General features: G+C 32.8%; 1 protein-coding gene across 1 annotated transcript; it reads right to left on the bottom strand.

Moving 5' to 3' along the window:
• Nucleotides 1-18,132: 18,132 nt before the first annotated feature.
• LOC149244587 (uncharacterized) lies at nucleotides 18,133-18,777 on the bottom strand. Its single transcript, XM_089371596.1, has one exon. It carries the CDS (start codon nucleotides 18,775-18,777, stop codon nucleotides 18,133-18,135), a length of 645 nt encoding a protein of 214 aa, XP_089227722.1.
• Nucleotides 18,778-19,434: the final 657 nt, after the last annotated feature.

Raw genomic sequence — 19,434 nt, 5'->3', positions numbered from 1 at the left:
AATCACACGCCATCATTTGTCGATTCAACTATTTCTGGCCAAAACCTTTTGAACTTTTCCATTGGATATTCACAAACTGGACTCTACACTGTGAGATCCACCTCTATTCTAAGGGGTTTTTCATTGTTAAATTCCATACAACAGAGATAAGAGACATTGTGCTACAGGAGGGACCATGGTTTTGGGGATCTACGGGCCTCTTCATCACACCATGGTTTCCGGAATTCGATGTCAATACTATGGTTGTTTCCAGGATGCCAGTTTGGGTCCGTCTGCACAACCTCCCATTGCACTTCTGGGACCATCAGGTCCTTGCTGGTATAGGAAACACCATTGGCAGATATATTAAAATGGACACACAAAGAGTGGAGGAAAGATTTTTTACATTCACATGCATCTGTGTGGAAGTAGATCTCAGTAAAGGCTTACCGGACCGCATACAGCTGAAGCATAAACAATGAAGCTGGACATAGACACTAGACTATGAAAACACAACAATTAGGTGCAGAATATGCCGGAAAACAGGACATCTACAAAATACATGTCCTGAAGACAAAAAAGACATCCGAAGAAAGAAGAAAACAGGGAAACAACACAAGGGTTGGAAATTTCCCCCACTAGATCCTGAAGAGGAGGAGTTTGAAATGGAAGAGCCCATACCAAATGAGAACAATCAAATAGACAAAGAAGCAGAAATCCAGGAGACACCTCCACAAGGACCTATGGAATCACAACTGGAAAAGATTCCAGATACAATGGAAAACAGTGGAACCAAAAGACTACACACATCAGACACCTCTGATTCTAACAAGGAAAATCCTCGATCAGGCGCTGAAAATCCACTTCAACTTGTGTCCACGATGCCGTCTCAAGGGGAGTGGCGCAAGGTCGAGAAGAAAAAGGGGAGGAAAACATGATTTTCTCCCCATATGTACATTAAAATTTTTATCGAACCCCTGATCTGAGGTCATTTGACTTGCAGATGAAATGCGACTCAGCATATACAAAATGTAATTTTGTTTTCATTAATAAAATTACGACTTTTCTTATGGGAAAAAAAAACTATAGATAAAAAATCATTAAAATATTCTTGAAGGAAATAATTATTTCAAACATTAGCAAAGAAAAAAATTATTTCAAGAGTAATCTTTATGCAATAAATTATTAAAACTAATCTTCAAGATATATTTAGTAATACTTGGAGGGACACTATTGAGAATTAATTAGTTGTCAGAAGTTGTGATACATAAAATTAAATGAAATAGATGTGAAATATCAATCCTCCTACAAACTATTGACAATATTGTATCCATTCTTCATCACCAACTAATTACTAATAGAAAATTACATACACATATAAAAATATAACACAGAAACTGTAACATTCAAAAACATTATCATCCAAATCCAAACACATAAACACACAAACCACTCAAAGCATCCAAACAAAGATGTAAAAACCATTCAAGGCAAGCAACACAGACTAAATTAAAGAACATAATGATATGGTCATGCCAAGCAAAGAAAAAATAATGTGAATTTTGAATTTAATCTCAAACATATACATAATAATGATAACCTAAAAATGTGACATTGTTGCCCTCAACTGGAACCAGCTTAGATCCATCTAACACCAGATCTATCATGTGCTAAGAGGGATCAAATACCTCGAGGTGCAAACCTTTCCTCAAGTTCTACACTCCAAAAAGAATGTTTGCATCTCGAGGGATTTGATCCCTCTTGGCGCATGATAGATCCGATGTATGATGGATCTAAGCCAGTTATAGTTATCTATGGTAGATTATGACTGATCATGGTTGTTCATATTTGATCATGGTTGACTATGGTTGGGTAAGTTAACCATGGTTGATGATGTTGGCCATGGGTGAACATGGTTTGACTAATTTGACCATGGTTGACCATAGTTTTCTATCATAGATTATGGTCATCCATGTTGACAACGAATGGCCATGGTTGACCATGTTCAACCATTGTGATCTTCATTAAGCTTGTTTGACCATTCTAACCATGATTTTCCTTGTTGAGGATGGGTTGACCATGTTTTTCTAAGGTTGACTATGGTCAACATGAGATGACCATGGTTTATCATGGTTTATCATCATTGATGGTTGACCATGGAAAATATAGTCAGCAATGTTGATGATGGTTGACCATGTTGACCATATTTATCTACATGTTACCATAGTTAACTGTGGTCAACCATAGTTAACCATAGTAAACTATGGTGACCATAGTTAATTATGATTAACCACATTGACTATGGCTAACAATGGTTGACTATGGTTGACCATGGTTGACCATGGTTGGCTATGGTCACTATGGTTGATCATTGTTGAAATTATGGTGTCTACGGTTGATTGAAGACGACGATGCTTGCTAATGGTTGAATAAGGTTGACCATGATTGACTATGGTTGACTAGGATCAAGACATGGATGACTATGACTGACTATAGTAAACCTTAGTCAACCATGATAAACCATGCTTTGATTTTTGTTTATCACGTTACAATGTTGATGTTTTATTTGTCACATGACAATGTTAATTATTGTTTGTCATGTTGCGATGCAAATTTTTGGCTCATCAAATGCGATGCCAATTTTTTTCATCATATTATGATGCTGATTTTTGTTCTTAAAATTATAACATTGATATTCGTTTAATATATTATGATGTTGATATTTATTTTTCATATTGTGATGTTAATTTTTAAACAGGGATGTCTATGGTCAAATGTGGTTGACTACAGATGAACATTATTGACCATGATTGTTAATGTCTAACTATATATGAATGTGGATGGTCAAGTTAACTGTGGATTACCATGGTGACCATAGTTGAAAATAGTAGAGCTTGTATAATCATAATTAAAAATAATCACATTGTTGAGAAAAGTTATAAAAAAATTATTAAAATTTATATATCAAAAAACCTTAAAAATTAAATAAGCCTTAAACCTTATTAAATATAAATACTAAATCTTATTCACAAACCTTAATGTTAATATTATAATAAGCCTTATCAATATAAATATTATTATATAAATATAGTAAACTTTAATAATAATAATAATAACAACAAAGTTTTATAATATTAATAATATTAAACAATTGTAAACCTTCACTATCACTGAGTAAGGTTGACTATGGTCAATCATGGTTGATAATATCTGAATATGGTCGACTAAGAATAACTAAGGATGACTATGAGTGAACAAGGTTGACTATCATTGACTATGTCAAACATATGGTTGACTAAGTTTGACCATGGTTGGCAATTTAAACATTGGCTCTAAAGGTTGGCTACAAAGGTTGACTATGTTTGCATATGTCGTAAAATTATAACATTGTTATTTGTTAATCATAATGTGATGACATTTTTTCATTCATCCCATTGTGTTGTTGATTCCAATTCATGATATTGTGATGTTAATTTTTTGTTTGTCACATTGCGACATAGATTATTATATTGCACTATTGAGTTTTCTTTGTAATAATGTGACGTGAATTTTTTCTCCATGAAAATTTTTATTCATCATATTATGATGTCAATTATATATTAAATAAACCTTAAACCTAATTAAATATAAATATTAAACTTTATTCAAAAATTTTAATATTACTATTATTAGTAAAACTTATTACTGTAAATATTAATACTATTATTAAGAATTTTTAGTAATCCTATTTAAAATTAAATAACCTTTAAATATTATTAAAAATAATATCTTATTAATAAAACCTTTAAATCTTATTAAATATAATATCTTATTAATAAAACCTTATGGAAAATTATTAATAAACTTTATCATTAAACTTTTAAAAAATTATTAATATCAATATCATTAAACAATTTTAAACCTTCTAAATAAAATTTTATTGAATTCTATTAATATTATAAATGTGTTTTAAATCATATTAATATTATTATTATAATTATTATTAAAAAACAATAAACTTTGACTGTGTGTGAGCATGGTTTAACCATGAATGAACATGGCTCGGTTGAGATGACTATGGATAAATGTGGTTTCACTAATTTAACCAATGTTAGAGATCCCGGACTTTGAGGAAATTATTTTTAACGAAAGAAAAAAAAAAAGAAAAATAGTATAATACTTTGGAAAATTGTAGTGTCTGAAGCAATGCAGACCAATTAATTAACATAACAAAACATAGGCCCTAAAGATCATTCCAATTGGATAAACAATGGTTTGATTTGGGGGGTGGGGGTATAAGTTGTTAAAAGAGCATGGATTTATTTTTAGTAACAAGCATTTTATGGAAGAATTCAAACTCCTTACTCATAATGGAAGGATTGATGTCGATGAATATCTAATTGCTTTATAAGAATTAATATGTTGTTCCTCTCATCTATCACATCTTATACTCTAAAATCCTATAATGAAATTTTCTAAACATCTACCACCTATTTCTATTCTAAGGCACAAATAAGGAAATAATGGGAAGGTCAAATTTGTTTAGGGAAAAATGGAAAGGTCAATTTCACTATTCTACTATAATAGGACTACAATTAACAAATATATACAAAACATATGTGAAAGAAAGATCTAAATTTTGTAGATTCAAAAACTCTATGAATAAAGATGGGTCAAAAAGAAATTTGAAAAGAACTAGTTAACTTTATTGAAACACCAGATAACTCCTTTATCTTATTCTCGCTAGAACAATTCCCTAAAGAGTAATGATTTTGCATCACAATAAACTTTGAAATTTTTTGAGAAGCTTCCTCCCAACTCACTACTTGAAATCATTGTTTCCTAACTATCTAATGCATGTTCCCTACGAGCTATCTCTTTAAAGCATCAAAAGCAGTATTCAATCTCTCTCACTACTCTATTGCATTGTTACTATACATATATAAACCATAATAAAAATCAAAACCATCTCCATAATTGTTTTTAACAATTTGGATCAATGTTTCATAACCTTTAGTATTAATTGGAGTATGTTTCATAACCTTCACTATCAATTGGAGTAGATTCCAAGTTTAACTTCACTAACATTCTCCCCACAGTGTGGGTAATAAATTGAGTTTAAACAAAATATTTATCATGCTCAATGCATGCTATCTGGACCATCTTGCAACGTTCTTTTGTAAACGTACCAAAAACATGTATGGTAAAGTTTTGCTTTCACTCATTTACCAACCCAAACTTTTTCATAAACAAAAGGTAGGCCATTCAACCCAACTTGCTCATTTTGAGGCCAAAACCTAAAATGGGTGCAGAATATATCAAAATATAGAAAAAATACTTTTAGTAATCATTGCAAGGAGACTCTTTAATATGACATAGCCCAATAATTATTTCTCTTCAAACTTTGAGCTGGAAATGACTTAAACAAAAACTATATTGTACATATAGTTGAACATAGCAATATAACTGTATAATGTTGTTCACAAAATCATCTTCTTCCTTGAAGAAAAAAAAAATGTCTTTCAAGCAATCAATGATGTATTTGAAAACGAAGAAGAGGCAATATTGTATTGCCTTGTTTAACAAGGATTTTTGCAATAAATTAACCAAAATTACTAAATCCAACCATATATATCTTTAACAAACAATTATTCCATTCCAACCTATAAAATAGCTTTTCGAGTTGTTAGAATAATTAATTCAATGACTTTTGTTGCTAATGAAATGTTTTAAATATTTCTGTGTAAGGAACCTATGCACCCTTTATACCAATTACATTATAGAACAAACCAGGCAATATACCCATATGATCATTATAAAACAAATGACACTAGCTACTATGAATTTATATCGAGTGGCATAGTCCCATATTAAAAAGGTATAATATCCATAACTTACCCAAAATTGAGGTAAAAATTAATTTATTTATGATGACTTGTTAAAAAATATTGAATTTTCCTTTTTTATGTTATTAAAATCTAAAAACAAGAAAACAAATTAACATTCATTAAGAAACGAAGACTTCGCAAATTATTAATAATTTAATTTATTTATTTGTTCTAATTTTTTTTTAGAAAAATGCTATGAACATAAATATATAAAATTAATATAGTTTAATCCTATAAATTAAATTGTTGTTAAATATTGATAAGGACCAATTCATAATAAACATCAAAACACTTATTTTATTTTATATCTTACTCTGTTAAATTATAAAAAAATAAAAATAAAAACTAATTAAGTTACAAATTATAAAACTAAATAATATATAAATTAAACATATTTATATTAAAAACATGGAACAAGATTCTTAACCATGAATATTTACCTCCACTTTAAAATGGAGATTCTTAATCTATAAGTAAGTTTTGCTACAATACCATGGACCAATACCATGGTTTATCAATACCACATGCCGAGAAAACCATGAATTATTTCATATGACACTTGTTCATATAATTTTTTTTTAATTAGTCAATTTAATTAGAAGGGAAAAAAATAGCATAACTACTTTAGGGATAAATTTCAACCTTCGATTTGTGTATACTATGAATATTCTAGAATATTTCATGGAGGTTAAATCCTTACCTATAACCAACCACCTCCCACATTTACCCAACTTCACCGGTCTGCCAAGGTAAACATGAGACGAAGAGTTACTATGACATGACTTGACCTTCTAGTTCCAGTTAAGAAGTTGGGGCCTACAAACCAACACACTGACAACTCACAAACATCCCTCAGGACATTAGGTCACCCAGAAGTCAGACCACCACCTTTGATGACAAAATCCTAAGTTGGAACTGTATTTTCACTGACCTAACCCCCAACCGCACCCACAACAAGGCATGCATGTGGTTGTGAGCCTCCAATCGCACTCACAAGCGTCGTTGTAGCGGTTGTGACCCTAAATCTTCAGTTCAGAGCATGTGGTCCCGAGATCAGTGCCACCTCTTTAGGCCAACCTCTAGACCACTACCCAGAACTCCCTGAAACTTCTCAGAATCATAAATGACATAACAACAAGGCTACACATTCAAACACAGACGAAGAACTTGACCTAGATTGCCTGGAAAATAACAAACATCTCGTCAAACACATGGCAAACATGTAAGCTACAAGTCATGAATGCATATCTAATCATAAACTGATAGTCTTCACCTGAGGATCATCGAGAAGGCTCTAAACCCTCTCTAGCTAGCTGCAACAACACTTATTAATGCATGCATTCATCAACCATTCATGTATTCATCAAAGCATGTAAAGAGCCATAGATAATATACATCATATAATTGACATATAACCAGAAAATAACCAGCATAGAAACCTTGGCAACTCACCCATAATATCACCAACATAATCACTACAAATGTTCATGGATCACAATAATGAAATATCTCATATTAACATGTGAAAATACCAACCAAGTCAGGGAATTTCATGAACCACCCAACCATAGATTGTGTTGAATCAAATATCTCTTTCAGCCAATCACCCCGCGCCATATTCCAAGCATGAATGTCAGGTCTCATGGAATAAACCAAAACAAAACCAAATCAGGGCTTCCAGAAGTCAAACCACCTGAGCGACCCTCAACCACAGTGATTCTTTCCATGGTTGGATATCACTAAAACCAACCAGTTTGGTCTCTACCCAAGTTGTTTGTGGCTCCAGTAACTAATAAATCAATCCACAACCTTCCAAGGTTCCAAAGACTTTATCCAACCCAACTCCAGGGAATAGTAACTCAACCCACCAAGGGCTCCAAAGCATTCGTCCCAACCTAGGCTCTATGACTAGTAACTTGATCCAAGTTGTTCTAGGACTTCCAGAGCATTTGTTCCAACCCATGGCCATAAGGAATTATGAACACCAATAAAAAAAAATCAAGTGGAAAACACCCACAACATCGTGACTATCCAAGAAATGGAAAAGCAAGGCTAAAAACACTGTCACTCCGGGAAATTCTCCATGCTAATGACAACAAATGACGAGAAAATCACATGCATATACCATGCGTCAATAAACCAAGAAGTAAATCACACATGTAATCTATTACCTGCAAAGAAATCTAGTTGTAGTTGTTGATCCACTTGTTCCCTTGCGCTTTTCTGCTTTCCTTTACCTTCTTTCTCCAAATCCAAGGTATGCCAAAGTGCTCCAATAATGCTCCAAGAATATTTTAAGTGTGCAAGAGTGTGAGAGAATGAAAGAATAGAAGACAAATCCACCCAAAAACTGTCAAAAGGCTATGAACTGGTCATTAGAAGCCTTTTTATCATTGAGGTCTCTATTTGTTTCATTTTCCTTCGATTTCCCTCACATGCAAATCTGTGTCTCTTCACCTCCATTTTCTCCTATTTTCCTTTATTTCATAAATAAAATGTCAATAAATACCACTTTGTCTTTATCAATGCCTCTGTCAATTTCCATAGTCGTTAATTAACCAAACCTATTAAGATGTTTTGCATACCATTCAATTTGGAGTACATGTCCCATGACCTTGGTTTTATATTTTTTTTATATGAAAAATCAACCCAGGAATGTTACATTATCATTCACATTGACAATTAAATTAAAATTCTAAAAGCTCAATTTCAAAATAAACACAGCGATTAACATAGTAATTAAATAAAAATTAATATATGAAAAACATAACTATTCATGGAAAAAGCATCCCAATATAAAAACTTCCTTATATTTCACCACATCATAAATTTATAATTTACTAAATAAAATAAACAAAATTTATTTATACAAAATATCTAAAATATAAATTATTTGTAATAAAATTTAAACTCTTCTTATATTAATAAAATCCTAAAATCCACAAACGTTCATGCATATATTCAAAATGATACTTTACCTTATACGAAAATCGGAAACCGCTCCATATTTTCACGAATCTTTTAGATATATGTATATATATATATATATATATATATACATACTCCACTTGTAAATATTTTAGCATAGTTGACTTGGCTTTAAAGTTGAGCTGGTAATGACGCGGAAACACCATTTTTTCCTGCGTGAGACGTGGGAATCATTTGGCTTTTTGTCATTTCAAACAATCAATCAATCAATTATGATGTTAAAGAGGGATTTCCAGGTTTCTTGTTGATGAAGAAATACTTTACCACCTTTTGTTAAAGCAAACACAGTGATGATGCCGCACTACGATTAGAATTGATGCAACACTTTCTTGTCGATTTTGCAAGCCACATGTGTCCTTTTTTTTCTTTGTTAAATGAAAAAATATTTCTTTTTGATTGCTTTTGTGATCTCGAATCTCATATATCCTTGACTTGGGATGACTCGGAACATTAGGACAAATAGAGTTGGGTAGATGTTTCTTGCTTTTCTTTAATAGGTATATGAGACTTACATGAAAAGGGAAAAATGTATATAGGAAATATTGTCAGAATATATAGATTGGACGACCACACGCCATTATTTTCCTTCTTTAATCCTATATATTATACCTTCATAGACATTGCATATATGATTGTATATGTGCAAATTTTTAAAAGTTTATAAATATTTAAAATTATTTATATTTAATTGAAAGTTTTAATTTGAGGATTATTTAAAAATAAAATAATGTCAAAGTTATTTTAGGGTAGTTAGGGTAAATTTGATTTGGGCATAAAGTCAATTTGATATGATCATTAGAATGTTTCTTGATGGTAGTTTATAGTTTAAAGTTTCAATATCACGTGGTATTTTTATGTAATATCTTATTTAAGGGTATGATGACATCATTGTAAGATGTCTTTAGGTCAAATAATAGTATATTTATTATTAAAAGTTGGTTTTTCCCACTATTTTCAAGGATAATTTATAATCTCCATATATTCTTATCTTTATATGTTGTTATTATATTTTTATTTTTATAATAAATATTGATTAAAATTTCTCACCACCCACATTAACATTTAACAAGCTACATGTTTCAATATTTTTTAATCTCACAAATTGTTCAGTGATACTTATCCTTTTCCCATATACTCTTTATCAAAATTCACTTGACAATTTTGTTGATGCAACCTACACGACTTGCAAGTGGACCATGGTTGATTTTTTTCATAGCCTAGATATATATTGGCAGTAATACAAACTATTAAATAGGTTGTTTGATAGACCATATTTGTTTACATTGTACCTAGGAAAATATGGGACCCATATTTTATTTTATGAGAGTGCCAACTTCATATGTGGGGCCCTTGTAGATGGTATTTGAGAGAATGAACGAGGAACCCAAACCACTACAATAGCTAAACTCACTAATTAACTAAAAATTTAATACTACACAATAAAGTCACAACTCTTGAGTTTGAATTGCATGAATTTCTTAAGAATACACGATAAAATAGACGTAAACAACCACGAAGAATCCTTTGGAAATATATTTAGAACACAAATAACATATATGTTAATTTTAGCTCACACATCCATGACTAAATGTTCTTGACTTTAGAGTCTATGTAAAATACTAGAAATTATATGACAAGTGGGAGTAATTAACACATTCCAACACTCTCCCTTAATTACAACCACTAGTGTCTATTGGTCTACATCTCACCTAGGCTTACAAAAACTTGAGATCAATTCAAAACTTGTTTTAGTTCTACATGTTGGTGCAAGTTGTTCTTAGCTCTATGGTGTGCAAAATTTTTCTTCCTTTTGCTTCAAACATTACATTCTACATATATTTTCTTGTTCTTCAACTTCAACTTTACCATGATTTTGTTCTTCAATATTCTTTGTCTCTTTATCGGATTCTTCTTCTGCATCTTCATATACCTTAGCCATTGTTGAGTGAACTTTTTTTCAACCTTTGTAACATTGAAAAAAAATCATTTTCTTTTATCTCCTCTTCTACTATCAAAAAATCTTCCACAATTATGATGATTTCCTTTATATTTTTGTTTATTTTCATACTATAGTTATTATAACTTTTCCATATTGATGCAAATAGTCACACTTTTCCCCAAATTCCCTAGCTCCCCAGTGTTAACATGGTCCATAGACTAATGTTATGAGCAAAGGCCCAAATCAAAGGCATTAGGCATTTCAACTCCTTAATTACTTGTTGACCAAAAATTTATAAATAATATGTAAAATGGACATTAGAACATAGATTTTTTTTTTTAATTAAATTGAATTTATTTAATTTTTTTATTGGTGCAGAGAAGAGAGACTCTTATTTAGTAATCAATACTTGGGATTTGGCTTTATTTGGTACATCGTTATATGCATGGATTGCATTATTTCAGTTTTGACAAATATACATATGCCAAATTTGAACTTCGAAAGCCTTCAAATTTGTCTTCCGTCTAAATGTGGGCGAGGCGTGAATTGCTAAATTATTAGTACAGTTTCCAACCTGGCCTATCACATACAATGGTCCTCACTGTCCAAACTAGAACCAGAAAACCAGACAAAGGCTCTTGTAACGTATCTACCATTCAATAAAATAAATCAATCTGCACAAAATCAACAATACAAATCACAAAAGCAATCAAAACCTACTTCATTGGGACGAAATCTCTTTAAATTTCCACTTTGTTCACATCACAAAACATACGAATTGCTTAAAATGGGGCTTAGGCACCTCCTAATTATATTCTTCCGATGTGTAAGGTTCACAGTTTTCTCGATTTAGGTTCGATGCTCTGTAATGTTCGAATAATTTAAATGTTTATAGCCATTGAAACACTTCAATTTCACTTAATATTTAATTTTTTTTACCTGAGATTTTAAACATATTTCATAAATTGAAAAAAAAAAACAAACAAATTAAAACATGAAAATTATAAAAATGCTATTAAAAAAATAAACCACATATAATATTATTTATGTAAAAATAATGCATAAAAATAATGCATTATGGTTGAGCTTATTCACTTATTAATGACTTACTAATGGCATGTGTCAGTTGGAAGGGCCAAACATCAAATTCCTGCACTGATCAAATGGTTTTCGTTGAAGTGTTCTTGCGTGTGTTTGAATGTAATCATTTTATAATTCTGTGTGTGAGTATTTCATCAGTAATTTACTAATCGCACCCGCGGGGAATGTCAGGGTTGCGAATCATGTGACCGCTCACATTTTAATGTGCCAAGCACGTCACAAAACTAAATTAAAACTAAATTTTATTTGGAAATGATCAGTGAATCAGGTTATATATGACTATTTTTATTTACTTGTTCTAAAATTTACAACTATGAAATATTTAGTATTAATTCTGTAAAATTATTGAAGTTCTTAAATGGATTTAACTAGTTTATATTAATGGTTAATGATTTTTAAATAAATTAAAATTTAAAAAAAAAAAATTAATACTCAAATTAAAAACAATAAATATATAGAAATATCATTTAAAATTAAATTTCTACTATTTATAATAGCAATTCTAACTAACAAAGCGATGCCTCAAAAATGGCTCAATCTCAACAAAAACGCTAAAGAAACAATCTCTTGTACTCACCATTTTAACAACACTAACATAAATTAAAAATACTCACATGTAACATTGTTATAAATAGAGAAAATGGAGTCTTATATAATTTTGTTGGAAAAGATTTAAATATTAATTTAAATAAAAGTATCCTAGGATAAAAGTTGATAAATTGGAAATAGAGTCAACTAGTGAGATATATGTTGAATAATGCATTTAACAAAAGCTCAACTTCTCATTTTACCTTTGGAGGAGAATAAGCTTCAACATTAAGGCAAAACGCTATTGATTTAAATATGGTCTTCAACTAGATTTGAATTGACTTCTTCTAGTGACCCGATGAGATTTGAATGCACTGCTTCTACTGCTCCGGGACCATGAATCCAAGATGTGTATATTCATTTCATTCAAAATGTGTGCTTCCTTTGATTTAAAATATAGTTGCCAAGCTTAGTTGAATTTTTAATTTTTATCAAAATTAGCATAGTTATCTAAATTAAATAACGGATACATGTAGAGATAGTAATCAAAATAAGGTTAACGATGAAGTTTGGAAATTGATAACAATCTATTAAGAGTGAATTTTAAAATTTTTGAGAACTTTTATTTCACTCTTTAAATCATATATGTGACTAAGAATATTCTTATTTCAAATTTATTTATAATTTATTTATATTTTAAAAAATAAAAATTATGAAAACTTTATTTCAAAATAAACCACACTTATAAATATAAAAATATTACTTTTGCATTATAAAATAAAAAAATAATAAGAGTGTTCAATGAATCAAAGAAGTCATATGCAAGGAGTTCAGTGACTCCATTCAGAGCAACAGAGTATGAGTTGAATGCTTCAAAAATCGACTCTAAAAATGCTCTAAAAACAACTATGTTTAGATCAACCCATGCCTCAGAACTCAACTCTCTCTGAAAGTTTCATAAACCAGCGAGATTTAGACCAGTGCCAATGTCTAAATTACAAACCCTAGAAAAACCAATTAAAAGTTTTTGAAGAGATATTAATTGGTTGTAGATCTAAAATTACTCAAATTTACTCCCATAGAAACACATTTCAGATTGTGTAAATATAGAAAACCTCTGCACATGAATCCAAAATTCTAATGATCAATTATTTCTTTTAAAATATCTCAAATTCCACTCATGCACTTACCTTTAATAAATTGTAGTTTCTGTAAATATAGAAAACCTCTGCACATGAATCCAAAATTGTAATGATCAATTATTTCTTTTAAAATATCTCAAATTCCACTCATGCACTTACCTTTAATAAATTGTAGTTTCTGGATTTGGCTATTGTTTTTAAGTAGATTTTATCTAGAAAATCTTAGACTCTAATTTGAACAGATTTAAGTTTTATGTCTTTATTTTCATTTTAATGTTTAGAAGTTTTTAAATTTAAATTTTATATATAGTTTTATAATATTCTTATAAAATTTATATAATTTAAAGTAAATTAGAATAATCAAACCTTATATATATTTTTAAAAATTATTTTAAATTAATTTTAAAAGTAAAGAAAGTTTATAAAAAAAATCATGTTCAATATAATTATTTTTGTGTGGTTTAAAAGGCCTAGAAAATATTGTCTTTTCCATCTTGTTTGCAAGACTTGTCTCCAAGGTTGGTCTCAATGTCCAAACAATTATTGTGTTATCAATTTTTAGACATAATATATTGTCATAGTTGAAGTAGCCTTGGTCTTTCTTGGGATATTGGTGAAAGAAATTTTGAAATTGCTAAATTTATTATTATATGTTGCTAAATGTCTCTATTGTACCAATTATTGGTTAACTTCACTTGTGTTAATAATGTATTGTTAAGTGAAAAAAACAATAACTTGGAACCTTTTTATTGGTCAACTGCACGTGTGGTAATAATGTATTCTTAAGTGAAAGAAACATAACCTGAAATCTTTTTGAAGATATCATGCGATAAGTGTTGTTACACCATATTTTGTTCTTTATCTTTTTGAAGATATTAAATTAATATACATCAGTCGTCTTGGTTGTTACCCCTGTAACATCCGACGACTTTTCAAGAATAAAACAAGACATTATATTGTAATAAAAAGCAAAAACATTACAGATAAAAATCAGACTTGAATTAAAAAGAAGGAGTTACAGCTCACAGGTGAGTACTGCACCTGGAGACTGCACTCATACAAAGAGAACTCTCTCCGTGCACTCTACTATTCATGAATGAAAGATTACATCATTAAGTACATCACTAGAAGTCAGGTAGTTGCAAACAAACTCCTAAACTCTAGGAACAAATCCTAAACTAAGGAGATACGTTACAACTAATGTAACCATTTCTCCATTAATACAAAATAATATTAATTATTTTCAAGTCCCCCCCTTAATGGAGAAAGGATTATCCTGAACTCCTAGCATCCCTCTAAACAATTCAAACTTTACACGCCCAAGAGGCTTAGTAAAAATATTAGCCATGTTATCACAAGTTTTACAATACTCAACACATATTTCTTTTGACTGTATTTTCTCTCGAACAAAATGAAACTGAGTGTCAATATGCTTGGTATTTTTATGAAAGACTGGATTGTATGCAAGCTTGATGGTACTCTAGTTGTCAGTTTTGATACTAGTTGATTCTTTCTGTCCTTCTCCTGCATCGTTAAGAAGTCTTCTCAACCAGATAGCTTCACATGTGACTGCACAAAATGCTTGGTACTCAGCTTCACATGAAGATAGAGCTACAATGCTCTGCTTTTTGTTGCTCCATGCTATGACCCCGGATCCAATGCTGAATGCGTAACCTGTGATAGATCTTCGATCATCCAAGTTACCTACCCAATTGGAATCTGAAAAACCTGCTAGAATAACATCAGAAGTGTCAGTGTACAAAATGCCATAATTACTAGTACCACTAAGATACCTCAACACACTCTTTGCTGCGACCCAGTGACTTTCAAGTGGTTTTGACATGAACTGGCTCAACACACTAACAGAATATGCCAAATCTGGTCTAGTTGTAGTCAGATATATCAAACTGCCAACTAGCTGTCTGTACATAGTGGCATCCACCTCTTTAGTGCCATCGTCACTGCTCAACTTTAAATTCTGCTGTAATGGTGTTGCTGCTGATCTGCACTGCTCCATTCTGAACCTTTCCAGCAAGCTTCTGGCATACTTCCCTTGAGTAAGAAAAGTTTGTCCAGAATCTTTCCATACCTCCAATCCCAAACAATAATGAAGGTTTCCGAGATCTTTCATCTCAAACACTTGTGACATTTGCTGCTTGATTTCTTTGATCAGATTGTTAGCATTCCCTGTTATAATCATATCATCTACATACAAAGAAATCAAAATAATTTGCCTCTATTTATTAAACTTGGTATACAGATTTGGATCATTCAAGCTCCTATGAAAGCCATGCTGTATAAAAAATGAGTCAATCTTCTCATACCACGACCTGGGTTCCTGTTTTAAACCATAAAGTGCCTTTTTCAATTTACACACAAGATGTTCCTGTCCCTTTTTCACAAAACCTTGAGGCTGTACTAAATAAATTTCTTCCTTCAAGTCACCATTCAGAAATGCAGACTTAACATCTAGCTGGTGTAGCTGCCATTTGTGTTTTGTTGCTAAGGAAATTAGCATTCTAATGGTGTTTAATTTGGCTACAGGAGCAAAGGTGTCATCGAAATCTATTCCCTCTTGCTGTGAGTAACCCTTTGCTACCAGTCTAGCTTTAAATTTCTCTATACTCCCATCTGCATTTATTTTTGGTTTATACAGCCATTTACATCCTATGGGGGTTTTACCTTCAGGCAATTCAACCAAATCCCAAGTATGGTTTCTGTTTATTGACTCTATTTCCTCACACATTGCAGCCCTCCATGCATCAGATTTACTTGCTTCCTCATAATTTGCAGGTTCTACAATGTTTAAAATATTTGACATTAAAGCATAGTCTCTCAATTTAGCAGGTAATCGAGTCTTCCTACCTGATCTCCTTGGTAGGGGACTTACCTCAACTCTGTCTATTTCAGCACTTGCATCATCATTGATTACATTATCTGTTACTTCTTCTTCTTGTTTCTACTCCTGCTCTTCATCTTCCTCACTATTTTCTTCTATAAGCAATGGAATGTGGCAATCATTGTTAGAATCCTCCTTTCCTTCAACCTGTTCATGAAATATGACATCTCTGCTTGCAAAAACCTTCTGAGTCACAGGATTATATAACTTATATGCCTTGAACTCAGTGCCATATCCAAAAAATATACATTTCAAGGCTTTGAGGTCTAACTTCATCCTATCTGCCTTAAGTATATGAGCATAAGCTTTTGACCCAAATATTCTTAAATGACTAACTACTGGTTTGAATCCAAACAATGCTTCAAAAGGGGTTTTGAAGCATAAACATCTAGTAGGACTCCTATTCTTTAAATATACAGCAGTGTTAATAGCTTCTACCCAAAGACCATTTGATAGACCCTTACCTTGAAGCATGCTCCTTGCACACTCCACAAGAGTTTTGTTCTTCCGTTCTTCCACTCCATTCTGTTGTGGAGTGTGTGGCACTATAAACTGTTGCACAATCCCATGATGCTTGCAGAAATTCATGAACTCTCCCAACCTGTATTCTCCCCCTTGATCTGAGCGGAGAATTTTTATCCTTTTTCCTGTCTGGTTCTCTACCATAGATTTAAACTCTTTAAAATACTGAAAGGCTTGACTCTTTTTACTCAGAAAGTATATCCATGAATATCTAGTGCAATCATCTGTAAATAAGAGAAACCAATATGCTCCTCCTAATGACCTAGTTTGCATAGGTCCACAAATATCTGTATGCACCAGTTCTAAAATGTCTCTTTCTTTTCTGTTAACATGCAAAGGGTACTCTTCTCTATGCATTTTCCCTAATGCACATCCATCACAATCCAGCTTAACATTATGAAAAACAGGTAGTCCATCAACCATACCTTTTCTCTGAAGTAAGATGAGGTCTTGCAGATTAAGATGGCCAAATCTCTGATGCCATAGATCTTCGACTGTTGATCCAGCTGCAACCATTACTTGTTGTGGAATACTCTTTGCATCTAGTCTGTACAGGCTCCCCACGCGCACTCCTTTTGCAACTATTTCCATCTGGATATCCTTAATGACACAATTAGTCTTAAAGAATTGAACTTGCATGTCCTAATTAGTAATCATTGAGACAGAGACCAAATTTTTCTTAATTCCTGGAACATACAATACATTTTTAAGGTGTCTAATGTCACCGCTAGGTAATTTTACAGGAATGTCACCATGTCCTTTGATCTCATATCCACTATCATCTCCTAAATAGATTTTCAACCCACATGAAGTTTCTTCAAGAAATTCAAACTAGTCCTTCTTACCAGTCATATGTGAGGATGCGCCAGAGTCGACATACCATATGTCGTCCTCATCTCCCTTTGAAGCTGAAAGAGCACAATCGACCATAAATATTCAAAGTTCGTGGTTGTGGTCCTCTTCTTCCCCAACAAAGTAACCCTTATGTTTTCTCTATTTGTTTCTTCCTTCATCTGCCTACCTCTTATAACACTCTCTAATCTGATGACCAGGTTTTCCACAGTAAAAACATTTCTTGATGGGAAAATCATTAGTAGACATACCTTTAAACGGTCTCTTCTGGAATGTGTTGGCTCCTTTCTGCTGCTGTTGCTACGGTTGCTGGTGCTAGTGCTGCTTCCCTCTGTACTGTCTCCTTTTTGCCATCAGAGCAAGGTCATTGCTCTGAGTTTTCAAATTTTGTCGTCGCTCTTCTTCCTGTAGCAGGATCCCTGTCAGCTCTTCAAATGAAGGGGCTTTCTCCCTTGCTGACAGCCCTGTGATGAACTTCTGGTATTCATCAATCATTCTGTTCAATGTGAGCGTGACCAGATCTGAATCAGAAACTTTCTCTCCGATAGCTCCCAATCTGTCACTCAGGTCTTTGACTCGAGCAATGAATCCAGTAACGGACTCATTCTCCTCCATCTTCAATGCAAACAGCTTGCCTTTAAGTGACAAGACACGATTTGTATTCTGCGTCTTGTACAGGTTTTTGATTGTCGTCCAAATGTCAGCGGCCGATTTACAGTCTCTAATATGAGGGATAACATTATCCTTGACGGACATCTTCAATATGACCTTTGATTTTGTCTCCCTTTTATCCCAATCTTGTTCTTGTGTCACTGTTCCTGCTCTCAGCTCATTTCCTGTGACGATCGCCCACGCATTTGCACTTTCAAGCAAAGTCTGCATCTTGAATTTCCAGTTGTTGAAATTTGATCCATCGAGTTTGCCAGACTCGTGGAGATACGATTCCAAACTGTTATTCATATTGACTTATACCATATCCGAACCTCTGTTTTGCTGAAAAAAAACTTGTACCTTCAATGCACTACAACCGGGCAAGTCCTATTTGTTGCCACCGAACAGATCCAAAACTTCAATGCGCCACCACCGGGCAATACGCCTCCACCGGGCAAGTCCGATCTGCTGCCACCAAACAGATCTGGAACTCCAATGCGCCACCACCGGGCAAGTCCGATCTGCTGCCACCGAGTAGATTAGGAACTTGAATACGCCACCACCGGGCAATACGCCTCCACCGGGCAAGTCCGATCTGCTACCACCGAGTAGATCAGGAACTCCAATACGCCACCACCGGGCTACTCCGATCTGCTGCCACCGAACAGATCCGCAAATTGAAAGTGCCACCACCGAGAAACTCTGATCTACAAAAAATTGCAGATTTTTCAAAGAGAAAGAGGTTGGCGCGTTGGCGCTTCTCAACAGCTAAGTATCCGCGCCAGAAACAAAATCGATGCCCGAAATTGGCGCGTCTGTTCGTTAAAAACCCGCGCCAATGGCCCTTTCTTTTGCGTTGGCGCGATTATCACCCTCAAACCTGCGCCAATGGGCGCGTCTGTTCGGAAAAAACCTGTGCCAACCCGCTTCTGCTCAAAAATGGCGCGCGACAAATCCGTGCCAACC

This window comes from Pinus tabuliformis, chromosome 8 (assembly GCF_031772625.1).
Source record: "Pinus tabuliformis cultivar Carrire ecotype Pingquan chromosome 8, CPIR1, whole genome shotgun sequence".
Classification (NCBI taxonomy): Eukaryota; Viridiplantae; Streptophyta; class Pinopsida; order Pinales; family Pinaceae; genus Pinus; species Pinus tabuliformis.
This window is presented reverse-complemented; position numbering and strand designations above follow the sequence as displayed.

Bases quoted from the DNA above. Each gene is read 5' to 3' on its own strand.
- LOC149244587 (XM_089371596.1), bottom strand. From the start codon at position 18,777: ATGAATAACAGTTTGGAATCGTATCTCCACGAGTCTGGCAAACTCGAT.